We start from the raw sequence: 27351 nt of genomic DNA on the forward strand, positions 1-27351 counted from the left end.
CCAATCACACCGTACAACTTGTGATCTAAACCCAGTTAACAGTATGACAACAGAAAGGGCCTCTTAAAGATGGCTCCTTAACAATAACCCGAATTAGTTAACAATAACTATGTACAAGTATTGCAGATAATCCGCACTTGGGATGGGCGCCCAGCATCCACTACGGACTCCGAGAAATAGAATTATCGGTAAGTAAATTCTTATTTTCTCTATCGTCCTAAGTGGATGCTGGGGTTCCTGAAAGGACCATGGGGATTATACCAAAGCTCCCAAACGGGCGGGAGAGTGCGGATGACTCTGCAGCACCGAATGAGAGAACTCCAGGTCCTCCTTTGCCAGGGTATCAAATTTGTAAAATTTTACAAACGTGTTCTCCCCCGACCACGTAGCTGCTCGGCAGAGTTGTAATGCCGAGACCCCTCGGGCAGCCGCCCAAGATGAGCCCACCTTCCTTGTGGAGTGGGCTTTTACAGTTTTAGGCTGTGGCAGGCCTGCCACAGAATGTGCAAGTTGAATTGTGTTACAAATCCAACGAGCAATCGACTGCTTAGAAGCAGGTGCGCCCAACTTGTTGGGTGCATACAATATAAACAGCGAGTCAGATTTTCTGACTCCAGCCGTCCTTGAAATGTATATTTTTAAGGCTCTGACAACGTCCAACAACTTGGAGTCCTCCAAGTCGCTAGTGGCCGCAGGCACCACAATAGGTTGGTTCAGATGAAATGCTGATACCACTTTAGGGAGAAAATGCGGACGAGTCCGCAGTTCTGCCCTATCCGAATGGAAGATTAGATAAGGACTTTTATAAGATAAAGCCGCCAATTCAGATACTCTCCTGGCAGAGGCCAGGGCTAGTAACATAGTCACTTTCAATGTGAGATATTTCAAATCCACCTTTTTCAATGGTTCAAACCAATGGGATTTGAGGAAATCTAAAACTACATTTAGATCCCACGGTGCCACCGGAGGCACCACAGGAGGCTGTATATGCAGTACTCCCTTGACAAAAGTCTGGACCTCAGGGACAGAGGCCAATTCTTTTTGGAAGAATATTGACAGGGCCGAAATTTGAACCTTAATGGATCCCAATTTGAGACCCATAGATAATCCTGATTGCAGGAAATGTAGGAAACGACCCAGTTGGAATTCCTCCGTCGGAACCCTCCGATCCTCGCACCACGCTACATATTTTCGCCAAATGCGGTGATAATGTTTCACGGTGACTTCCTTCCGTGCCTTAATCAAGGTAGGAATGACTTCTTCTGGAATGCCTTTCCCTTTTAGGATCTGGCGTTCAACCGCCATGCCGTCAAACGCAGCCGCGGTAAGTCTTGAAAAAGACAGGGACCCTGCTGTAGCAGGTCCCTTCTCAGAGGTAGAGGCCACGGTTCGTCCGTGAGCATCTCTTGAAGTTCCGGATACCAAGTCCTTCTCGGCCAATCCGGAACCACTAGTATTGTTCTTACTCTTCTTTGCCGTATGATCTTCAATACCTTTGGTATGAGCGGCAGAGGAGGAAACACATACACTGACTGGTACACCCAAGGAGTTACCAGTGCGTCCACAGCTATTGCCTGTGGATCTCTTGACCTGGCGCAATATTTGTCCAGTTTCTTGTTGAGGCGAGACGCCATCATGTCTACAATTGGTCTTTCCCAACGGTCTATTAACATGTTGAAGACTTCTGGATGTAGACCCCACTCTCCCGGATGAAGATCGTGTCTGCTGAGGAAGTCTGCTTCCCAGTTGTCCACGCCCGGGATGAACACTGCTGACAGTGCTATCACGTGATTCTCCGCCCAGCGAAGAATCTTGGCAGCTTCTGCCATTGCACTCCTGCTTCTTGTGCCGCCCTGCCTGTTTACATGGGCGACCGCCGTGATGTTGTCCGACTGAATCAACACCGGCTTTCCTTGCAGGAGAAGTTCCGCCTGGCTTAGAGCATTGTAGATTGCTCTTAGTTCCAGAATGTTTATGTGAAGAGACTTTTCCAGACTCGTCCATACTCCCTGGAAGTTTCTTCCTTGTGTGACTGCTCCCCAGCCTCTCAGGCTGGCGTCCGTGGTCACCAGGATCCAATCCTGAATGCCGAATCTGCGGCCTTCTAATAGGTGAGCCTTCTGCAACCACCACAGAAGTGACACCCTTGTCTTTGGTGACAGGGTTATTCGCAGGTGCATCTGCAGATGCGACCCTGACCATTTGTCCAACAGATCCCTTTGGAATATTCTTGCATGGAATCTGCCGAATGGAATTGCTTCGTAAGAAGCCACCATTTTTCCCAGGACTCTTGTGCATTGATGTACTGACACTTTTCCTGGTTTTAGGAGGTTCCTGACCAGATCGGATAACTCCTTGGCTTTTTCCTCTGGAAGGAAAACCTTTTTCTGAACCGTGTCCAGAATCATTCCTAGGAACAGCAGACGAGTTGTCGGGATTAAATGGGATTTTGGAATATTCAGAATCCACCCGTGTTGTCTTAGCACCTCTTGAGATAGTGCTAAAGCTGTCTCCAGCTGTTCTCTGGACCTTGCCCTTATTAGGAGATCGTCCAAGTATGGGATAACTAATACGCCTTTTCTTCGAAGAAGAATCATCATCTCGGCCATTACCTTGGTAAAGACCCGAGGCGCCGTGGACAATCCGAACGGCAGCGTCTGAAACTGATAGTGACAGTTTTGAACAATGAACCTGAGGTACCCCTGGTGTGCGGGGTAAATCGGAACGTGTAGATACGCATCCTTGATGTCCAAGGATACCATAAAGTCCCCTTCTTCCAGGTTCGCTATCACTGCTCTGAGTGACTCCATCTTGAACTTGAACTTTTTTATGTAGAGGTTCAAGGACTTCAGATTTAGAATAGGCCTTACCGAGCCATCCGGCTTCGGTACCACAAATAGAGTGGAATAATACCCCTTTCCTTGTTGTAATAGGGGTACTTTGACTATCACCTGCTGAGCGTACAGCTTGTGAATGGCTTCCAACACCCTCTCCCTTTCGGAAGAGACGGTTGGTAAGGCAGACTTCAGGAAACGATGAGGAGGATCCGTCTCTAATTCCAACCTGTACCCCTGAGATATTATCTGCAGGATCCAGGGGTCTACCTGCGAGTGAGCCCACTGCGCGCTGTAATTTTTGAGACGGCCCCCCACTGTCCCCGAGTCCGCTTGAGAGGCCCCAGCGTCATGCTGAGGTTTTTGCAGGAGCCGGGGAGGGCTTCTGTTCCTGGGAAGGAGCTGCCTGTTGGTGTCTCTTCCCTCTTCCTCTGCCTCGTGGCAGGTACGACAAGCCCTTTGCTCTCTTATTTTTGTAGGAGCGAAAAGGCTGCGGTTGAAAGGTCGGTGCCTTTCTCTGTTGGGGAGTGACTTGAGGTAAAAAAGTGGATTTCCCGGCAGTAGCCGTGGCCACCAAGTCTGATAGACCAACTCCAAATAACTCCTCCCCTTTATACGGCAAAACCTCCATGTGACGTTTTGAATCCGCATCGCCTGTCCACTGTCGTGTCCATAAGGCTCTTCTGGCTGAAATGGACATAGCACTCATCCGAGATGCCAGTGTGCAAATATCCCTCTGTGCATCACGCATATAGATAAATGCATCCTTTATTTGTTCTAACGACAGTAAAACATTGTCCCTATCTAGGGTATCAATATTTTCAATCAGGGATTCTGACCAAACTACTCCAGCACTGCACATCCAGGCAGTTGCTATAGCTGGTCGTAGTATAACACCTGCATGTGTGTATATATTCTTTTGAATAACTTCCATCTTTCTATCTGATGGATCCTTAAGTGCGGCCGTCTCAGGAGAGGGTAACGCCACTTGTTTGGATAAGCGTGTGAGCGCCTTGTCCACCTTAGGGGGTGTTTCCCAGCGCGCCCTAAAATCTGGCGGGAAAGGGTATAATGCCAATAACTTTTTTGAAATTATCAACTTTTTATCAGGAGCAACCCACGCTTCATCACACACGTCATTTAATTCTTCTGATTCAGGAAAAACTGTTTGTAGTTTTTTCACACCATACATAATACCCTGTTTTACGGTATCTGTAGTATCAGCTAAATGTAACGTCTCCTTCATTGCCAAAATCATATAACGTGTGGCCCTACTGGAAAATACGTTTGAATTTCTACCGTCGTCACTGGAATCAGTGCCCCTGTCTGGGTCTGTGTCGACCGACTGAGGCAAAGGGCGTTTTACAGCCCCTGACGGTGTTTGAGGCGCCTGGACAGGCATTAATTGATTGTCCGGCCGCCTCATGTCCTCAACTGACTGTTTAAGGGAAGATAAACCATCACGTAATTCCACAAATAAAGGCATCCATTCTGGTGTCGACCCCCTGGGGGGTGACATCTGCATATTTGGCAATTGCTCCGCCTCCACACCAATATCGTCCTCATACATGTCGACACCACGTACCGACACACACCGCAAACTCACAGGGAATGCTCTAATGAAGACAGGACTCACTAGCCCTTTTGGGGAGACAGAGGGAGAGTCTGCCAGCACACACCACAAAGCGCTATATATACAAGGGATATCCTTATATTAAGTGCTCCCTTATAGCTGCTTTAATATATATATATATATAGCCATTAATGTGCCCCCCCTCTCTGTTTTACCCTGTTTCTGTAGTGCAGTGCAGGGGAGAGACCTGGGAGCCGTTCTGACCAGCGGAGCTGTGACAGAAAATGGCGCCGTGTGCTGAGGAGATAGGCCCCGCCCCTTTTTCGGCGGGTTCTTCTCCCGCTATTTTTCCAGTCAGGCAGGGGTTAAATATCTCCATATAGCCCCTATGGGCTATATGTGAGGTATTTTTAGCCTTGTATAAGGTTTATATTTGCCTCTCAGAGCGCCCCCCCCCAGCGCTCTGCACCCTCAGTGACTGCCCAGTGAAGTGTGCTGAGAGGAAAATGGCGCACAGCTGCAGTGCTGTGCGCTACCTTATGAAGACTGAGGAGTCTTCAGCCGCCGGTTTCCGGACCTCTTCACGCTTCAGCATCTGCAAGGGGGTCGGCGGCGCGGCTCCGGGACCGGACTCCACGGCTGGGCCTGTGTTCGATCCCTCTGGAGCTAATGGTGTCCAGTAGCCAAGCAGCAAATCCACTCTGCATGCAGGTGAGTTTACTACTTTCCCCCTAAGTCCCACGTTGCAGTGATCCTGTTGCCAGCAGGACTCACTGTAAAGAAAAAAAAACCTAAACTAAACTTTCTCTAAGCAGCTCTTTAGGAGAGCCACCTAGATTGCACCCTTCTCGTTCGGGCACAAAATCTAACTGGAGTCTGGAGGAGGGTCATAGGGGGAGGAGCCAGTGCACACCACCTGACCTAGTAAAGCTTTACTTTTTTGTGCCCTGTCTCCTGCGGAGCCGCTATTCCCCATGGTCCTTTCAGGAACCCCAGCATCCACTTAGGACGATAGAGAAATATAATATTCTATATACACATACACACCGTATACAGTATATATACACACACACACACACTCTACTGGGAGTAAAATTTATATATAAAATAGCAAAATGCAGAAGTTGTTCCACTACTAACTAGACAGATATCATGTCTAAACTATATACCTAAAACACACCTACACTATAGAACTTATTGAGGAAAATTGTAAGACTTAGGGGGGGTATTTAATTGAGTGCTGTTTTTTCAAGCAGTCACTAATTCGACCCAGGGTATTCAATTGCGGGCATTTTCGCCAGTTTTTTAATCCATTTTCAACCATGCCGTTTCACTTTTTTTTTGTCGAATCGGCATGGGCAAAAATTGCGGCATAAACGCCCACGTATTTGCCAAAACATGTGTATCAGCGGTGAATTAGCCAATACATGTGGTTTTCGCCAGTGCCGGATTTTTCGACCAGTCTAAAAAACCGGCACGGGCATTGAATGGGTCTAATATAAATTGGACGTAAAAACAAGCGGAGGGCCATTTTTTCGACTGCCCGAAAAAACTGCACTAATTGAATACCCCCCATAAGGTCTTAACAGTCCATATCAATTCAATCTATAATACACTTATTTATATTGTACCATATCCAAGTTTGCCATATTAAGATATGCATTTGCTGTTTGTCATTTAAGTGCTTTAAATTGATAGGATTGAAGAAAATATGCCTGTGCTATTAATGTATGCAAATCCCAGGCTCCATTACATTAAGTAACAGATGGACCACAATGGGAGCTCTATAAGAAAAGACAGAAGAATTCCTCTACTGTTTTCACCTAAATTGCAGCTTTTGCTCCTTTTATTCAATTGTAGTAAAACCCAATTTAATGATACAAGACTTCATAACTATCTTTAGTCTCACTAGACATTTATTTATAATCAACCTGATTGAGGACCAACTCCAAGTGGCAATTATGGTCAGAAATCACACTACAGAATTATCAATCCAATCTCTCTGGTTCGATTGAAAATCTGGTAATGTATGGGAGCAAATGACAATTGACTATCTGATCCCAAACACTGGAAAACAGACAAAAAGTGGACGTTCAGACAAACGGATTAAATTCAAATCATTCAAACAACCATTTTTGCCCATTTTCCAGCTTTTGGGAGCAAATGGTTGATTGTCATGTGCTGCCATACATTACCAGATTGTACAGAAAGAATGGACAGATAATCCTATAGTGAGTATCCATTTTATGTAAAATGATGAGAAATTGGATGCTTTTCATCCCATTGCTTTAGAAGCTCCGTGCGACTGGTGGTGCAAAGGGAACAAAAATAAATAAATCTTTTTTTCTCTGTTTCGATTACACCACCATAGTCATAACTGACATCTACCACTAGGTGTCCCTGTATTCACCACCTGTTCAACCTTATAATTTCCAGCCATCATTGAAGATTTGTGGAGATCCCAAAATAAAATTTAAAATTTCTTTAAATGGCATGTTCCCAATGATTTAATGTCTGATCTGTAAATTATTGATATAATAGTCTAAGAGCAGCTTTGATCTACACCCACAAAGAAATAAAGAAAAAAAAGATAAAAACAAAGAAAATACATACAGAAAAAATATTTTAAAAAAATTATAGCAAAAGAAGAATAACAAAACAAAGGGGGGGAAAAAAGTCTAAAAAAAATAAATATATCCCCTCTATATAAATTTCCAACATTTAAAAAGAAAAAAAAAGAAAAAAAGAAATAATTTGCGGTGGAGCCGTTACGTTTAAGCACATCATATGCTATACTGAAACTGAATCAGAGGATCTGGGAGCTTTGCTGCCACTGTGATATCATTCTTACTAGATTTGATGACAGCAATGGTATAGTTCTATAGTTCAGTGCGCTCATCATTCAGAAATCTAAATTGCCCTGTTAGTGGCTTCTGTGCATGCTATAAGCATTATCAAGTTTACTACGTAAACCCCCCCCCAAAAAAACAAACAAAAACCAATCAGAGGAAGCATCGCTACTGTTTTATTTGCTCTCATCACACACTATACTTAACTCTTCACCTTCTTTCCAGTACCAGTTATGAAACTGATGGAAATCAGCACAGCACCTTGTAAAACAACGCCAGTATGCTTAGAACGTAGTGTTTTAGTGTCAAATTGCACAGTTATATGGACAATAGTTATCCAATTTGACTATTTCACAAACAAAGCCGAACCTATTTTACTTTGCAGCTTAAGCACAGATTCCCAGAAATCTCCTCCTGACTGTAAACAAATAATAAAGGCTTACCAGGTGTAAAAAGCAAAGATAGTGTCTCTGGCTGGGGACCAGGCACAATTTTTTTAGGCTGTTTTTTCTGCTTGGCTCCAGAGCTGGAGAGTGCAAAGTATGTGTGGGGCCGAGGGGCATTTTGTTGAGTGACCCCGGCAGTTTGCAGTGAAATGTTGCAAGGCACTTGTTGTTGTGTAGTTAAAATGAGGTTCTGGCTCTGGCTGAAGGTAGTTGCAGAAGGATTATGGGTAAGGGTGGCAGAGGCTGTGTGCGTGATAACGGAGGCATTACAAATTGGGAATTTATTTGTGTCCGTGCTAACAAAGGAAGTCTGGGGTGCCAGGCAGGCATTTGGAGGCACGGTCGGTGGAGCAGAAGGGGTATGGAAGATCGTCACTGGAGGGGGGAAAATGGCGCTAAAACCATGCTGGCTGCTTATAGAAGTTTCTGAGTTAAACTTGACTGGTCCATGAGCAGCAGAGATGCTGCCCACACTGGAAGCTCTCTCTCTTCTCACTTCTCGTACTCGTGGGAGGATGGAGGGAGGACCGGGGGATGGGATTAACTCTTCATCAAGATTCACAGGTGCAAGGTTGCTTGTTGGCAAAATTGGCTGGAAAAAAATCAACAGGAGATATGCATGAGAGGCAGCAACATTGAGCACATTGCGTAAAGACATAGCTATATGTAAGAGCGAAAAGATTTGTCAAAAATACATATGAAATCTACATGGCAAGAGTTTCCTAATAAACCTTTACCACCATCAAAAGAAGGAGTGGAGCTTTGCAGGTGAGTGTAAGTAATAGGACCAATGAGAAGCCGCAATCACTGCTTTTGGTCTTTGTGATCACACCTCCATCCTGAAGCTATTTGACAGTGATGAACAAAAATGTTTTTAGTTACCGGAGGACAGCTGTTTGTGTGTAAGGTAAAGACGCAAAAAGTAACTGCCCACTATAAACACTCGCCAAGGTATATAGCTGCTGAGGCCAGAATGAAACTAATCAGTATAGTACTCTTCTAATTGAAATAAATATACTTAGTGGAAAATTAACTTAAAAAAAAAAAAAAAAAGTGTTGATGTTGCTCATAGCAACCAATCAGATTCTGACTATCATTTTCTAGGATGCAAAAAAATGATAGACAGAAACTGATTGGTTGCTATGGGCAACATCATCACTTTTCATTTATTAAAATTACTAACAGTTACTGTACCTAAAAAACACACAATAAAGAGCATTACTACCCATTTGGTATACATAATAAATATACCACACAGGAAATGCTTTTCTACAAATATTAAACAAATTGCCATAAACATTCCTACTTTTATCACATGGATGAAGGGAAGGCAAACTAACTAAAATCAGATATTAGGGGGCGTGGCTTGACACAGCATGGCGTAGGCAGCTTCCTGCCAGAGCTCCTGCTAATATCCTGATCTATCTCCTCTTTCCCTGGTGTTCTGTGGCTGAAAATTTCTGCAAGACTGCAGTACCCCCCTCTGCTTCTGCAGTGTGAATTTGGGGATCCTCTGTGCCAAGAGTCCTAACTTACTGGCTGGTGAAGTCTGTGACTGGATCCTGAGGCAGACTCTGCTCTCAGTGTGGCTGGTGCTCCTGCTGCAAGCTCTGCCCTCACTCAGCTGCTGGGGCCAGTGTGCTCAGGGCTGGTGAGCTTGTATTATACACAGCACACATTCCACTGCTTGTCCCCTTCTCCCCTGGTGCGGATATTACTGAGCACATAGTATTACAGAGACAACACTCCCTGTGAATTTGGGACAGAGCTTTAACTATAACCGTAGTGCAGGGAAGAGCACTGTATGCCTGGCTCCCTCTCACCTCTAGAACACATTTGCTGGACTCACACGCCTGTGTTCTTTGGATGAGCCGAGCTCCTGTGTGTATAACTCTGCTCCCTTTCTACCAGGTATACCTAGGTTGGGGATAGGCTATACAGGGTGGGGGGGTTTTGAGGTGGTTTGTTTTGGGGGGTTTTTGTTTTTTGTTCTGTATTGTAGGGATTTTTGTTTTATCTCTATGAGCAGCAGAGGTCTTAGGATTTTAATTATTTCTTATTTTTTTTTTTCTTCTGTATACTCAGGCAGGTGTTTTATCTATAGTTTGCAGTGCCAATATATTTGTATTTTTCTATGCCTCATGGGGCAGTCTTTTTTTTATTTTATTTTATCAGTTTATCCTCAATGTGTGAGCTCACATGGCGCCTGTGGGCTCTTACTCTTACTGCTTATTGCTATAATGTGGAGCGTATTGTATATCCTGTACTATTAGACCTGTACTGCAATTGTATTCTGTGTCTCCTGTCTGACCGTACTTCTGATTGCATCCTGCATACTTTACTATACCTGCCGGTATTGTTTGTTTTATATGCATACTTTTTTTTATTTCTATTTTTTATTTATTTCATATTATTCTTTTTGGGATGTTCATTTAAAACTTTCAATAAAAAATACGCAATTTAAAAAATCAGATATTAGGAGGCAGTCTCGAAAAACAATGCCATCAAATTCTTCATCCTCTAACCAGATTGATGGTTTTAGGCCCAAATAGAAATGCCACAGGATCCGACTTTCACTCTGTGTGTTATGTCTTAATCCGTTCTCAAAAGATTAATGTTCTGGGAGAATCATCATTCATTGACAGTGAGCCTCACATTCATGGACCCAGAAGTTCTCAAGCTTGTAGACCCATAAAACACTGACCTATGGATTAGTTCAACAGAAAAAATGTGCATCTTACCGCCAATGTCTGATTACAGGAACGCAAAGCAGGGTCAGCCAGCGGGACGGCAGGTACAGTAGAGGCAGAACTAAATAAATTAGATGACAGACTTTTTGAAGAGAATAAATCTGTAAAAAAATAAATAATAAAAATAACAAAAATCAATTATTTAGTACTACATACAGGATTACAGAAGAGAACACCTCACCTATATTAAAGACACCTGCCTTATAATTCAGAAGCCACATCCCCCACTTCCACACCTAGCCACACCCCACAAACAAGCTCCCCCAATCACGGTGCCCCCCGCTGTAATTTTTTTCTGGATCCGCCCCTCTGGATATCCTGAAGACTTGAACTGTTAGGCTGCCTTGAGTAGAGTTTGGGAAGCACTGAAGTAACACTTAGTTGCTGGGTCACAACATCTTGCATCATCGCCCAATAATTACACTGCTGCAATAAACACGATCATTCTGTGAAACTCCTATACAAGCCACTACGGTGATATGCAACTACATATTTAGAATATTAGCATTAGTCATGGGTAGACAAACCAGTTTTATTTTTAGGCGCAGTCTTTTTTTAACTTCATGAAAACATATGCCACAAACCACTCTGCGCCTTTAATGTACTGTACAGTTACTCCAGCTCCGTGTCCTGATTTTTTTTCTTCTTTTTGCAAATATCTTTCTGCATTTTCTCCTACCCAGAACTAAAAAGCAAATGTGACAATATAGAACATTAAATGGGAGATGCTTGTGTGTGAAGAGGATGCATTTAAAATGCTGCATGTCACCAGACGTAATGCTGGCCATACACTTGTGCGATGCCACGCAACGTGACATCGCGGGGCATCGCACCGGCAGTTCAGGTGCGATCAAATCACACCTAAACTGCCAAAGTGGTTACCATGTGATCATGCGATAGATCGCATGGTAATCACGTGATGGGCACGTCACCGCCGAGTGGGAGCGGCCTCTGGCGGGTGCCCATCGCACATCGCAGTGCGATATATCTCATGTAAGTTTAAAACCACATGCGACCGCACTGCGATGCGAGAATTATTACGTGCAGCACATATCTTGAGACGCGATATTCGACCGGCGTGCCCGCGCATCGCGTCTCAAGGTACCTAAAATGTGCATACAATCCTTCGATTTCTCTCACAGATGTGGTCGAAATCGAAGGATAGCACCGATTATCTCATAAGTGTATGGGCACAATAAGACGTATACCATACAATTATCTGGCAGATAATCTGCCAGATCTGACTGGTTGGAATGAAAATCTGGTAATGGATGAACGCAAATGACAATCAACCATTTGCTCCCAAACACCGGAAAATTAACAAAAACTATATTTCAGAAAAATTGGTCAAATTATAAATTTAACCAATTTGTATTAACAATAGTTTTGGCCCATTTTCCACTGTTTGGGAGCAAATGGTTGTCAGTTGCTCTCATCCATTACCAGATATTCATTCCGAACAGTCAGATCTGGCAGATTATCTGCCAGATAATTGTCTAGTGTATGTACAGCTTTAGGCCTCAGTACATCACACCAAGAAACTCACTCCTAATTCTTTATCGGTTTCCCATACCAACAACAAGAGATATTACCCTTACACACAGACCATAGCCCAGGCATGGTTATTCAGCCATTAGTATTATACTTACTAAAGGGTCAACTCACCTGGAAAGGATTCAAAAGTGTCCATTAAATCCAGGTTGGGCTGCAGAGGAAAAAGCTCTGGTTGGATCATATCTGCATTCCCTGCATGTGCTGTAATAATGCAGGACATACATTCATGAGTGTAAAAGGGACATTATACTAAAAGTTTGACATATTTTAATAATCATCAATTTCTCTCCCTTATCATAGACAGGATTTGTGAAAGGTCATGACTTGGTGACATCGTACAAGTGTTTATCTTTAATAACTTACTATCCTTGCTGATCTTTCATTGGTGCCTATACCTTACTGTATATTAAAGAGCTGATTTGCCTGTTCAAAATAAATAAATAAATAAATAAATAAATAGTGTTAGGAAAAGAGTAGCAAGTAGCAGGGCCTAGTGTTCCAGCTGAGGAAGGTCAGACTAACCACATGGAGATAATATAAATAATAACATAACATGTTATATACTCCTCAGCTTTCTGAACTACTGAGAAACAAACTCCACAAGACTGAAGAATACTTTAAGGCCCATACACACTGGGCGATTTTGAGCTGAAAGCAGCTCATTTTTGGTGTTTTGAGCTGCTTTCAGTTCAAAACCGCCAAGTGTGTATGCCCCAGCGATGAGCGCTGAAGCTTCAATGCCGACGGCCGGCGTTCATCAGCTGGTATTAGCAGTAGATGAACAGTGGGGTGAACAGCTTTCCATAGCGTCCCGCTATGGAAAGCCGTTCACCCCCACTGACATCGCTGGGCAGAGGGGAAAAGCGCTCAGTGTGTATGCAAAAAAAAAAGAGAAAGAGTGGTTTTTATAAAAAAACAAAAAACATTTGGTTTAAACCAGCCAAGCCTGATTGGGAACATTTCTCTTCATCCAACATAAAAACTGGCTGATCCCTCTTATGAGCACAGGACTACCGGGGACCCCAAATTGATGAATGCACCTACTGTGGCATTGTTGGACTGGGTTATTAATACCTTTTCACAAAGAGATGTCTGCTTTGCTTCAAGACATTGATAACAAGTCACTACAAGCTAGCCTGCAGCAATTTGACTTTCCAGAACCTTCAATCCAATACATGAGTTTGGAACAAAGATGGGTAACTGGTCTAGATTAAAAAATCGTCCACACAGAGAATGATCAACACCGCCCTTGACCGTAAAAGAACTGCCATTTAGACCAAATGGAAATGCCCTGAATTGGTAAATGTCTCTGAATGGCAAAGTGGGGAAGGCTCTGTGTCCCTCCCATTGGGGGATGAGCAAATGTGATTCTGTGCTGTCCATATAGAAACCATGAACTCACTATGCTCCATGCTGTGAATGACATGCCTCATACACTACATGAAATGGTCCATCCTGAGCTGGGCATTCAAGGACTTCAAATTCAGAATGAGATTAAAAAAAAAAAAAAAAAAAAAAGACTCCTTAGGTTTCTACTCTAGAAAGAGATACGAGTGTGATCCTAACCTACTTTGTCCATCAAGAACTGGAACGATAACCCCCATGGAGAGTAAAGACTGAACACTTTACCTAGTCTTCAGAAAGCACTGTATAAAAAAAAAACAAAAAAAAAACAAACTGAGAAAAGCACACAGAAGAACTATAAAATATCCCCTGTTACGGATGCCTCTAACCCAAACGTCTGTGGTCAAATAGATCCACTGATCCTGGAAGAGAAGCTGGGAATCTCACCACAGGAGATCTTTGATGGTACTGTTACCCATCTTGCAGACTGTCTGTATTCTTGGAAACTGAAGGGCCGCTCAAACCTATCCGCCGAGTCCCTCATAAGATGGGGGGCTAACACTGGCAGGACTAACCCTTGAGCCACCTCAGGAGAGAAACAGAAACCTGGTTCACCAAGGTTTTAGGGCATTCACCTGCAAGAGAGAACTATTGTCCTCAGGCCCGGCGACAGGGGAGGGGAAGGGGGGTGTCAAAGGGGACACCCATCCCAAGCACGACATTGTGAGGGGCCCCAAGGTCCTGCTGCGGGTGTGCGGCGGCTGTAGCATGGATGGATACATGTAATTGTAAATAGGTTGCTCGTACAGGCTGCGGCCCTCCCCTGTGGTAACCCCCCACTGCACCCAGCCCCACAGGTCAGCTGTCCGGAACTCTTGATGTGCAGTGACGTCGTGCCCAGCTAAGCACGAAGCCGCTGCGTCCTCCCCTTCTCTCCTCCCGCCCGCCCTGTGTCTCTGGCATCTCTGCTCTGTGAGGAGCCACCGAGCAGAAGCGGGACTGCAGTGCGGCTATAGAGACCGCAAGGCCGGCCAGCGTGCAGACAGACTGAGGAATAAAACCTCAGGCAGGCTGTCAGCTTGTGGGGACTCGGAGCCTGGTCTGGATAGCGGCGGGCGCCTGTGTATATTGCCAAGTGTGCGCTCTCTAATCACTAAAATAAAACCCACATAACACACCCCGGATAGGCAGTGTCTTATGCAATTTCGGACAGCATTAGTAGAGGAGTGTCCATTCCTATGATTGCCATAAGGCTACTGGACTTGTGCTATTCATACAGAAATACATTTCCATGAACTGCTAAACCTCCTTTCTAATAAGTGGCAGTCATAGGAATGGACACTCCTCTATGAACGCTGTACGAAATTGCGTAAGACACTGCTTATCCAGGGTGTGTTATGTGGGATTTATTTTATTGATTAATGCCATTGATGTTTTTACAATGTTTTGTATATTAAACATACCTGTATAATTCTTTTAATATTATTCTATCCAGTCAAGAAATCATTTATCAGCACACCATCTCTCTGTTTTTATATATTGTGGGTCTGACTACCACCTTTTTTATGGTGGCAGCTTTCAAGCGCCTGGACTGTATTAATTTACCATTTTGGCTTCTAAAAGGAGCTGTATAAATATGGACTGTTTCCCACAGAATGTACTTGTGATCCCGGCGTTTGGGATTGCAGCAGTCAGAATGCCGGCGCTGGCATCCCAGCTGTCGTAATTCTGAACGTAAGTATGCCCGGGAGGGTTAGGGTTAGGCTGTAGGGGAGGGTTAGGTTTGCAGGGAGGGATGTGTGGGTCTCGGGTCAAGGGGGGTGGGGGGCCCACAGAGATATCAGTGTAACGGGCCCCACAATTTCTGTTGTCGGCCCTGATTGTCCTTCATGAAATTCAAAATGGTTACATTAGAAAGTTAATCCGGAAGCTTCACCGCACACTTAAAGAAGCATTGCGACCCTCTGGAATGTCTCACAGGGGACCCCTAAGCCTGAATTGCTCATTTTGCCCCCTACCATGGGATGAAGCATCAGATCCTAACTCATTCAAAAGACACTGGTAGATACGTAGTAGCCGTGACATTCAAAGATAATTGCAGAGTCATTAGGCTCTCCAGCTACAGCACACACGAGGCAAGGCCAGCTCTTCCAGAACCCAAGGGCTCCAGACCAACCAAACTTGGGGAACTAGAGACTGATCTGTAAGATGTCTCAAAGCAGCTAAGGGATAGGTACACCACGATGTGGTGTACCCACATCCTCCAGTGCACAGTGTGTGGCAGAGGCCTCGGTCCAGAGCAGGGAGAAAATACAAAAATAAAGTTGAACTAAAAATAAAACTAAAGACAACTAAGCACAACAGAGAAGCGGCCGGACTGCCGAGGCACTGTAAGTAATTGAAGGTGCTCCTGGCAGTCATGGGTTACAGACTTGAAGTGTTCATGCTCTTCCTGTATCTTATATGTCCTAATATATCACAAGTGCCCCCAATTGGAGGGCTAACAAATGCTGTTCAGCATAATGGGAAACACTTACCAATTTCTTTTGGGTTGTGCTGATGTGAATAAATAGTAGAAAATAAAGTGTCACTGAACTCCGCCATAAGCATCTCCATATCCAGGAGAGGCTCCTCCTCTTCCTCCATCGGCACCGGGGTTTCCCTGCCGTCCATACTGGTATACCAAGGGATAACATCATCATCCTGCATGACATTCAGAAATAGGACATACATTTTTACTCTACAGCCGTATCACACTTAATACACAGTGCCTCTAAAATATATAAGGGGAGATGTACTAAGCCTCGGAGAGTGATAAGGTAAAGATAGATAAAGTACCAGCCAATAAGCTCCTAACATCCATGTTACAGAGGCTGATTGGCTGGTACTTTCTCTCCCTCCAAGGTTTAGTACATTTGCCCCATAGTGATGTGGCAGGCATGACTGAGCAGAAGATAGTATACTGTTTGGGTACACAATGCCAGGCACTAATTGCATGCATTACATTTCCCATAAATGAAAGTTCTATATCAGAAAACCAGAAATCATCCATTACTCCCTATAATGCAAAAAGTGATAAGCACTGCCATTGGTATAAGATGAAGAATTGAATCAGTTAATTAAAAATAAATGTTGACATGAAAAATGTTGGCGCCCCTATAAAATTAATTTAAAACTGCACAATAAGTATATGATTTTATGTATATATATATATATATATATATATATATATATATATGCGCACATTTTTATCATTGTCTTATACTGCATGTTTATTATGTTTTATTAAATGTATTTAATTTAGAAGCATCCTAATTTTTTGTTATCAAACAGCAGGTAGATTTATTATTTTTTATATTACTCAATGAAATGAATCAACTTAGACCAAGCACAGCGATTATCATCATTTGCATTTTGTTGTTTTATGTCACTTTGGGGTACTCGCAAACAGGGGTTAAAGTGGGGCGAAACGGGGCGGAACTGCATTCAGTCACTTGTAATTGGAGGTGAAACGCGCCCGCCTCCGCCATCCACCTCACACATGAATGAGCCTGTCCGGCTTCCATCCGGCTGCCACGCTGAGCACCTGCATTGAATAACTGAGCCTGCCTCCCCCAGTCCCCCTCTAATGGCAGTGGAGGCGGGACTGAGACAGCGCAGTGACGTAATCATGTGCATGTCTCTCCTGGCCAGGCTCTGCCGTACATAGCGGAAGCATTGGAAGGATCTGACTGGACGTTAAACCAGACAATTTAAGTAAGTGTGCGGAGTTGTGTTCTGGAGTGGAGAGTACTCACTCAGTCACTCCAATCTCCAGAACAGCCAGGTAGAGCAGGCACTATGTTTGGTTGTGAGTGTGTGGCAGTGTGTGGGATGGGGGCACTCAGCGTTTGTGTGTGTGCATTTATGTGTATAAGCGGTACTGATACTGTGGGCATGTGTATTAGGGGCACTGCTACCATGGGCATGTGTATATGTGGCACTAATACTGTGGGCATATGTATTAGGGGCACTGCTACCATGGACATATGTATAAGCGGCACAGATACTGTGGGCAATATCAAGTGTATAACGGGGCACTGCTACTATTGGCATTATTATGTGTATATGCGGCACTAATATTGTGGGCATATGTATTAGGGGCACTGTTACCGTGAGCATATGTATAAGCGGCACAGATACTGTGGGCAATATAATGTGTATAAAGGGGCACTATTATGTGTATATGCGGCACTAATATTGTGGGCATATGTATTAGGGGCACTGCTACCGTGGGCATATGTATAAGCGGCACAGATACTGTGGGCAATGTAATGTGTATAAAGGGGCACTGATACCGTGGGCATTATGTGTATATGTGGCACTAATACTGTGGGCATACGTATTAGGGGCACTGCTACCGTGGGCATATAAGTGGCACGGATACTGTTGGCATTATCATGTGTATAAAGGGGCACTGCTACTGTGGGCATTATTAGGTGTATAAACGGCACTGATACTGTGGGCCTTAGGTGTATAAGCGGCACTGATACTGTGGGCATTATCATGTGTATAAGGGGCACTGCTACCATAGGCATGTGTATAAGCAACACTGATACTATGGGCATTATTATGTGTATAAGGGGCACTGCTACCATGGACACTGTGTATAAGGGGCACTACTGGGTAGCATAACGTGGATATGGGGCAGTACTGTGTGTGTTAACATGAGTAAGGGCACTACTCTGTGGTGTAATATGAAATGGAGCATTGCGTGCAGTGTTATGACAATAAGATTGTGCTACTGTGTGGCGTAATTTGAATTGGGGGTACTATTGCGTGGCCATGCTGCCCCTTCCATGTGAGACCACACCCCATTTTTTACACCGTACGCTATTCCTTTAGACAGTATGGAGGATAAGGCACAAATATGTAGTTTGAAGGGGGGCACTAAACACCCTACCATCGGGCCTGGCTCAGCCTAATTGGCGGGGAGTAGAGGGCGTGGGAAATGAGTTCCACCACCTCTCCAGGACCACTTTAAGCCCTGCTCGCAATAACCCCAATATCACTTGCTGCAGGTTTTGAAACAGAGGATTTGTGCCAAGGGTAATTGTGGTATTGTAATTCATTACTCTTTCACTACTGTTATCAATGATTCTATAACTAAACTGAAACAAACCAAAAAGTAGAAAAAAACAAAAAACACTCAAATATATTTAAAAAAAAACCTATAAGGAATAAAAAGTTATAGGGGCAATATAACAATAATATCGGACTAGAAAGTTGGAAGACTTGGGACCTTCTCACTTTTAACAGATATCTTTCTTACTGTAAAATGCTGAAGATTATGACAATACTTTATCAATAAAAGATTATAGCTATCAGTGGGGACCAAGCTGAATACCGCATTTAATTCTGTGAATTCTGTCTCACTCATACGGAAATCTCATTGTTTGTTCATACGTGAATATTTAATGATAATAAATTCAATTAAATTCAAGTTAGGCCCTCATTCCGAGTTGTTCGCTCGCTAGCTGCTTTTAGCAGCATTGCACACGCTAAGCCGCCGCCCTCTGGGAGTGTATCTTAGCATAGCAGAATTGCTAACGAAAGATTAGCAGAATTGCGAATAGAAATTTCTTAGCAGTTTCTTAGTAGCTCCAGACTTACTCAGCCATTGCGATCAGTTCAGGCAGTTTCGTTCCTGGTTTCACGTCACACACACGCCCAGCGTTCGCCCAGACACTCCCCCGTTTCTTCAGACACTCCCGCGTTTTTCCCAGAAACGCCAGCGTTTTTTCGCACACGCCCATAAAATGGCCAGTTTCCGCACAGAAACACCCACTTCCTGTCACACTACGATCACCAGAACGATGAAAAATCCTCGTTATGCCGCGAGTAAAATACCTAACTTTTGTGTAAAATAACTAAGCGCATGCGCAGTAAGCAACTAATCGCAATATAGCGAAAATCGGCAACGAGCGAACAACTCGGAATGACCCCCTGATTTCACAAGGACTGTCTGCTCCCCATAGAAACTGGAAGTTCTCCAGCTAAACACAACAGACTTTAAAAGTGTTTTGGCATCTGCATTAAAAAGGAGGACTGTTGTGGCAAAATGTTCCTGGCGCTGGGCACAGTCACGCATCAGTACATCACTCTCACATTCTGCTCCTACCAGTTTGTTTTGATTGAGTAATAGAGGAAGGCAACTCACTTTAACCAGACTGGAGAGATCTTCATCTCTGTGCTTCTGTAACTGTTGAAAGAGATTCACAAATGTTATCAAATGGTCGCAATTCCTTTGGCATTTTCCATGGCTTGGAAACTTTCTTGGCACCAAAACAGCCAACCTGTTGTGAAGAGCAAACTACAATTTCTGCCAGGACACCCAGAGATAATGAGCTGAGGCTCTGTCATGCACATTCAGAGTTCATTATCTTGTAACATGCTTTACTGGCATCAAGGATTAGTGCAAACACCATATTAGTCCTAATGATCCTATTCTTTTGGACACAACCTTAGAACATTGCTGGCAGATTAAAATGGACAAATACCGAAAATTCAAATGTTACGATAAGCTAGAAACAAACATCAATTTTTTTATTCCCTAACAAAAGGATCATCTTTCAAAGCAATCATCGGTATGCAACTGATGTACACTATCCAATAGTATGCAACTGATGTACACGCATTATATCCAACTGATGTACACACATTCTATCCAACAGTATGCAACTGATGTACACGCATTCTATCCAACAGTATGCAACTGATGTACACGCATTCTATCCAACTGATGTACACACATTCTATCCAACAGTATGCAACTGATGTACACGCATTCTATCCAACAGTATGCAACTGATGTACATGCATTCTATCCAACAGTATGCAACTGATGTACACGCATTCTATCCAACAGTATGCAACTGATGTACACGCAATCTATCCAACAGTATGCAACTGATGTACACGCAATCTATCCAACAGTATGCAACTGATGTACACACATTCTATCCAACAGTATGCAACTGATGTACACGCATTCTATCCAACAGTATGCAACTGATGTACACGCATTCTATCCAACAGTATGCAACTGATGTACACGCATTCTATCCAACAGTATGCAACTGATGTACACGCATTCTATCCAACAGTATGCAACTGATGTACACGCATTCTATCCAACAGTATGCAACTGATGTACACGCATTCTATCCAACAGTATGCAACTGATGTACACGCAATCTATCCAACAGTATGCAACGGATGTACACGCATTGTATCCAACTGATGTACACACATTATATCCAACTGATGTACACACATTATATCCAACAGTATGCAACTGATGTACACGCTTTACATCCAACAGTATACAACGGATGTACACGCATTATAGCAAACTATTTAAAACCATAAAATGCTTGATTATAGAGGTCCAACATTTTCTTTATGCTTGGTTTGGCCAGATTTAATTCTTTCAAACTATGCTCTATTGCTTTCCACACATGTACAGTTTTAAAAAACAAAAACAAAAGAAAAACTACGTGATTAAAAACAATCATGCGAATTAAATGCATCTAGAACACTATGAGCAAAGTAAGAACCTACATGATAAAAAAAAAAAAAATTGAGGAAAAACGTGCACGACATGGAACTCGTTTCAAATGTCTTGCATCATATAGCGCAAAAAGTATAGGTGTATGAGACACATCTGCACTTGCCTAGTCCCTGTACTGATATTTATAACAAATGTGACAACACTTATGGGTCCTGGTGGAGATGTAAGAACATGTGGTAAATGCCAAATGTGCTATAACAAGGGCTTATTTGACTTTCACATTGTATTTCTGTATGTATAAAAGCAGATAATGTACAGAAAATAAACATCTATCAGTAGGCTGACATGTTGTGGGTCTAGCACAGATTTCTCCTCCACTCCTGCAGCCGCGATGTTAATACAGCATTATTGTACCCTGCTTCACCTCTCTGAGGGAAAGCAAGAAGGGCTATAGCGGCTTGATAAGTGCTCCTATAAAACATTTCCCCTATTAGTGGACAAAAACTTTTTTATCTTTCAAAAAATGCAGATAAGAAATAAATTTGCGTGGGTTCACACTAATTACAATTACTACACATTACAGTTCATATGACTGTAGGCTGTGGTAATTCTAATTAGAACACAACCCTGGTTAGGGATCTCAGTGGTTCCCTGGGTGTCCCTACATGACGCTCCAGGATCCATGCACTGGTGGAATGCCGGCTCCTGGTTGTTTGAGGCGGATCAACCATTGGCAAGATGAGGGCATGTGAAAATCAACTAGTACTACTGGAGCACGGCATTCGCATGCTGTGGAGGGAAGCTTTTATTCTTTTATGTAAGACGATTAGCTTGTATATTTTGAGTCTACTCCTTAAAAGAACCCTGAAGAAAGTGAGTGTAAACTGAATCGTCAGTCTGAGTAGATTTTATAAGAGTGTATGATATCTGTATGCATCCTGTGGTGGAAAAGGCTGAGCAAAGTAACATCAGATAAGCCTATACAGAAGTATGCAAACATTTAGATTTCTTAACAAGTGAAAAAGAAAGGTCAAATTAAAGGCAGTCTTACCCTTTTCTTAAAATATGTCCTCCACTTGTGGTATTCTCGCACCACTATCTCTATTCTCCTCTTCCAATATTTCCCTTCTGTGGCAATGGCCTACAGAGTAAGAGAGTAAAGTCACACTGGTGAAACAAGCAGGCTACCAAAAATAGGATTTTAATACCTACCGGTAAATCCTTTTCTCTTAGTCCGTAGAGGATGCTGGGGATGCTTCAAGAACCATGGGGTATAGACGGGATCCGCAGGAGACATGGGTACTTTAAGACTTTAAAAGGGGTGTGAACTGGCTCCTCCCTCTATGCCCCTCCTCCAGACTCCAGTTTAAGTAACTGTGCCCAGGGAGACGGACATTTCGAGGAAAGAATTTATTGTTAAACCACGGTGAGCATCTTACCAGCTCACACCTCCAGTATGCTGCCGAACGTGGCATTCAATAGAACACCAGCCGACGGCATGAAGAATATGCAGCAATATGCCGACATAAAGCATAACACAACATGTGTGTAAACACAACCAATAACAGCATAACGCATGCCACAGCATGAATAACATTAGCAACAGGCTGACTTAAACGCAACACACCATGCGTGTAACCATACCCAATAACTGCAGATACAGTACGCACTGGGACGGGCGCCCAGCATCCTCTACGGACTAAGAGAAAAGGATTTACCGGTAGGTATTAAAATCCTATTTTCTCATTTGTCCTAGAGGATGCTGGGGATGCTTCAAGAACCATGGGGTTCATACCAAAGCTCTAGAACGGGCGGGAGAGTGCGGATGACTCTGCAGCACCGATTGACCAAACAAGAGGTCCTCCTCAGCCAGGGTATCAAACTTGTAAAACCTCGCAAAGGTGTTTGATCCCGACCAAGTAGCAGCTCGGCAAAGCTGTAATGCAGAGACCCCTCGGGCACCCGCCCAGGATGAGCCCACCTTTCTGGTAGAATGGGCCTTCACCGATTTCGGTAACGGCAATCCTGCCGTAGAATGAGCCTGCTGAATCGTATCACAGATCCAACGTGCAATAGTCTGCTTGGAAGCAGGAGCCCCAATCTTGTTGGGAGCCCACAGGACAAACACGGCCTCTGTTTTCCTAATCTGAGCCGTTCTGGCGACATAGATTTTCAAAGCTCTGACCACATCGAGAGACTTCGATTCCGTCAAGGCGTCAGTAGCCACTGGCACAATAGGATGGTTTTCGTGAAACGATGAAACCACTTTTGGCAGAAATTGCTGTCTAGTTCTCAACTCCGCTCTATCAGCATGGAAGATTAAATAGGGGTTTTTGGGAGACAAAGCTGTCAATTCAGACACCCGCCTTGCGGATGCCAAGGCCAACAGCATGACTACTTTCCGAGTAAGGAATTTCAACTCAACCTTACGTAAAGGTTCAAACCAATGAGATCACATGAACTGCAACACCACATTAAGATCCCATGGTGCCACTGGGGGCACAAAGGGAGGTTGGATGTGCAGCACGCCCTTCACGAAGGTCTGAACTTCTTGAAGGGAGGCCAACTCTTTCTGAAAGAAAATAGATAAGGCTGAAATTTGTACTTTAATGGAGGCCAACTTTAGGCCCGCATTCACACCTGCTTGCAAAAAATGGAGAAAACGCCCCAGCAGAAATTCTTCCGTAGGAGCCTTCTTGGATTCACACCAAGACACATATTTTCTCCAAATACGGTGGTAATGCTTCGCCGTTACTTCTTTTCTAGCCTGAAGTAGTGTGGGAATGACTTCACTGGGAATACCCTTTCGGGCTAGGACTTGGCGTACAACCGCCATGCCGTCAAACGCAGCCGCGGTAAGTCTTGATACACGCACGGTCCTTCCTGTAACAGGTCCTCTCTCAGAGGAAGAGGCCAGGAATCTTCTATGAGTGATTCTTGAAGATCTGGATACCAAGCCCTCCTTGGCCAGTCCAGAACAACGAGGATCGCCTGAACCTTTGTTCTTCATATGATCTTTATCACCTTTGGAATGAATGGAAGCGGAGGGAACACATAGACCGACTGAAACACCCACGGTGTCACCAGGGCGTCCACCGCTATTGCTTGAGGGTCCCTTGACCTGGCACAATATCTCTGACGTTTCTTTGTTGAGGCGAGATGCCATCATGTCTATTTGAGGAATTCCCCAACGACTTGTCACTTCTGCAAAGACCTCTTGAAGAAGACCCCACTCTCCTGGATGGAGATTGTGTCTGCTGAGGAAGTCTGCTTCCCAGTTGTCCACTCCTGGAATAAAGACTGCTGACAGAGCGCTTGCATGTTTCTCCGAACAGCGAAGAACTTTTGTGGCTTCCGCCATCGCTGCTCTTTGTTCCGCCCTGGCGGTTTATGTACGCCACTGCTGTTACATTGTCTGACTGAAGCAAGACAGGCAGACCACGAAGAAGATGTTCCGCTTGCCGAAGGCCGTTGTAAATGGCCCTTAATTCCAGAATGTTTATGTGCAGACAAGCTTCCTGGCTTGACCATTTCCCCTGGAAATTTTCCCCCTGTGTGACTGCTCCCCAGCCTCGGAGACTTGCATCTGTGGTCACCAGGATCCAATCCTGGATCCAGAACCTGCGTCCCTCTAGGAGGTGAGAACCGTACAGCCACCACAGGAGAGAGAATCTGGTCCAGGAAGATAGGATTATTTTCTGGTGCATGTGCAGGTGAGACCCGGACCACATGTCCAACTGGTCCCACTAAAACCACTCTGGCATTTAACCTGCTCACTGAATGGCCTCATAGGCCGCAACCATCTTTTTCATCAACGGAACTTATTGATGGATTGACACTGTTGCAAATCTGATCCAACTCTGAATCCTCAGAGGTCTTTCCACTGGAAGAAAACAAACTCTCAACAGTTCTGTAACTAACATTATTTCCAACGCCGACAACAGCGTTGTTGGGATCCACAGTGATTCTGGCAAGTTCAGGAGCCAACCACTTTGTTGATGAACTGTCAGGGAGAAAGCAACGTTTTGCACCACTTGTTTCTTGACCTCGCCGTACTCAGGAGAGCTTCCCAGTACAGAATATTAATGACACTTTTAGTATCGAAGGAAAACCATCATACCGCCATCACTCTGGTGAATTGGGAATGACAATCCTGAATAGAAAACCCAGGTAAGCCTAATGTGGAAGAAACCGCACTTAGACCCTCTTTCTCCTTTTACAGATTGGAGATCCCTGCCCTGAGAGATTCCATCTTGTAGTTCAACTTCTTAAGTAGAAATGTTGGGGGTTTTAGATCTAGGATTGTTCTGACCGAGCCGTCCGGCCTCAGAAGCACGAAAAACCTTGAATAACAGCTTCTTTTTTTTTTTTGTGTGACCGGGACAGCAGGACAATCACCTGATCCTGACACAACTCTTGTATGGCGTCGCATACTACCTCCCCGTCCAGAGGAGAATCAGTAAGGCCAATTTGAAAAAACAGTGAGCGGAATCGTCTGGAAACTCCAGTATGTCCCCCTTGGGACTCTATTCTCAAACTCACTGGTCCATATCCGTACCAGGACTGACTGAAGAGTATTCGACGTGGTCCCACCGGTGTGGGCTCTCGCAAGATAGACCCAGCGTCATGCGGTGGATGTGGCAGAAAATAAGAATTTACTTACCGATAATTCTATTTCTCATAGTCCGTAGTGGATGCTGGGACTCCGTAAGGACCATGGGGAATAGCGGCTCCGCAGGAGACTGGGCACAAAAGTAAAAGCTTGAACTAGCTGGTGTGCACTGGCTCCTCCCCCTATGACCCTCCTCCAAGCCTCAGTTAGGATACTGTGCCCGGACGAGCGTACATAATAAGGAAGGATATTGAATCCCGGGTAAGACTCATACCAGCCACACCAATCACACCGTACAACCTGTGATCTGAACCCAGTTAACAGTATGATAAACGAAGGAGCCTCTGAAAAGATGGCTCACAACAATAATAACCCGAATTTTGTAACAATAACTATATACAAGTATTGCAGACAATCCGCACTTGGGATGGGCGCCCAGCATCCACTACGGACTATGAGAAATAGAATTATCGGTAAGTAAATTCTTATTTTCTCTAACGTCCTAAGTGGATGCTGGGACTCCGTAAGGACCATGGGGATTATACCAAAGCACCCAAACGGGCAGGAGAGTGCGGATGACTCTGCAGCACCGAATGAGAGAACTCCAGGACCTCCTCAGCCAGGGTATCAAATTTGTAGAATTTAGCAAACGTGTTTGCCCCTGACCAAGTAGCTGCTCGGCAAAGTTGTAAAGCCGAGACCCCTCGGGCAGCCGCCCAAGATGAGCCCACCTTCCTTGTGGAATGGGCTTTTACAGATTTTGGCTGTGGCAGGCCTGCCACAGAATGTGCAAGCTGAATTGTACTACAAATCCAACGAGCAATCGTCTGCTTAGAAGCAGGAGCACCCAGCTTGTTGGGTGCATACAGGATAAACAGCGAGTCAGATTTCCTGACTCCAGCCGTCCTGGAAATATATATTTTCAGGGCCCTGACTACGTCCAGTAACTTGGAGTCCTCCAAGTCCCTAGTAGCCGCAGGCACCACAATAGGCTGGTTCACGTGAAACGCTGAAACCACCTTTGGGAGAAATTGAGGACGAGTCCTCAATTCTGCCCTATCCGTGTGAAAAATCAGGTAAGGGCTTTTATAAGATAAAGCCGCCAATTCTGAGACACGCCTGGCTGAAGCCAGGGCTAACAGCATTACCACCTTCCATGTGAGATATTTTAATTCCACAGTGGTGAGTGGTTCAAACCAATGTGATTTTAGGAACCCCAAAACCACATTGAGATCCCAAGGTGCCACCGGGGGCACAAAAGGAGGCTGTATATGCAGTACCCCTTTGACAAACGTCTGGACTTCAGGCACTGAAGCCAGTTCTTTTTGGAAGAAAATCGACAGGGCCGAAATTTGAACCTTAATGGACCCTAATTTTAGGCCCATAGACAGTCCTGTTTGCAGGAAATGTAGGAAGCGACCTAGTTGAAATTCCTCTGTAGGGGCCTCTTTGGCCTCACACCACGCAACATATTTTCGCCAAATGCGGTGATAATGTTTCGCGGTTACATCCTTCCTGGCCTTTATCAGGGTAGGGATGACTTCTTCTGGAATGCCTTTTTCCTTCGGGATCCGGCGTTCAACCGCCATGCCGTCAAACGCAGCCGCGGTAAGTCTTGGAACAGACAAGGTCCCTGCTGGAGCAGGTCCTTTCTTAGAGGTAGAGGCCACGGCTCCTCCGTGAGCATCTCTTGAAGTTCCGGGTACCAAGTCCTTCTTGGCCAATCCGGAACCACGAGTATAGTTCTTACTCCTCTCCTTTTTATGATTCTCAGTACTTTTGGTATGAGAGGCAGAGTAGGGAACACATACACTGACTGGTACACCCATGGTGTTAC

At 44.3% G+C, this 27351-nt stretch overlaps 1 protein-coding gene across 1 annotated transcript in view; it reads right to left on the reverse strand.

Moving 5' to 3' along the window:
* Positions 1-27351, reverse strand: part of MLXIP (MLX interacting protein) — a 173083-nt gene that overhangs the window by 27734 nt on the left and 117998 nt on the right. Inside the window, exons 4-9 of the mRNA XM_063930047.1 lie at positions 21954-22043; positions 19550-19591; positions 15888-16053; positions 12118-12207; positions 10444-10553; positions 7700-8294 (exon numbers count right to left, since the gene is read on the reverse strand). Coding sequence (XP_063786117.1) covers positions 7700-8294; positions 10444-10553; positions 12118-12207; positions 15888-16053; positions 19550-19591; positions 21954-22043 — 1093 coding nt within the window. The remainder of the gene's footprint in view (positions 1-7699; positions 8295-10443; positions 10554-12117; positions 12208-15887; positions 16054-19549; positions 19592-21953; positions 22044-27351) is intronic.

The sequence above is a fragment of the Pseudophryne corroboree genome, chromosome 1 (assembly GCF_028390025.1).
Source record: "Pseudophryne corroboree isolate aPseCor3 chromosome 1, aPseCor3.hap2, whole genome shotgun sequence".
NCBI classification, from domain to species: domain Eukaryota; kingdom Metazoa; phylum Chordata; class Amphibia; order Anura; family Myobatrachidae; genus Pseudophryne; species Pseudophryne corroboree.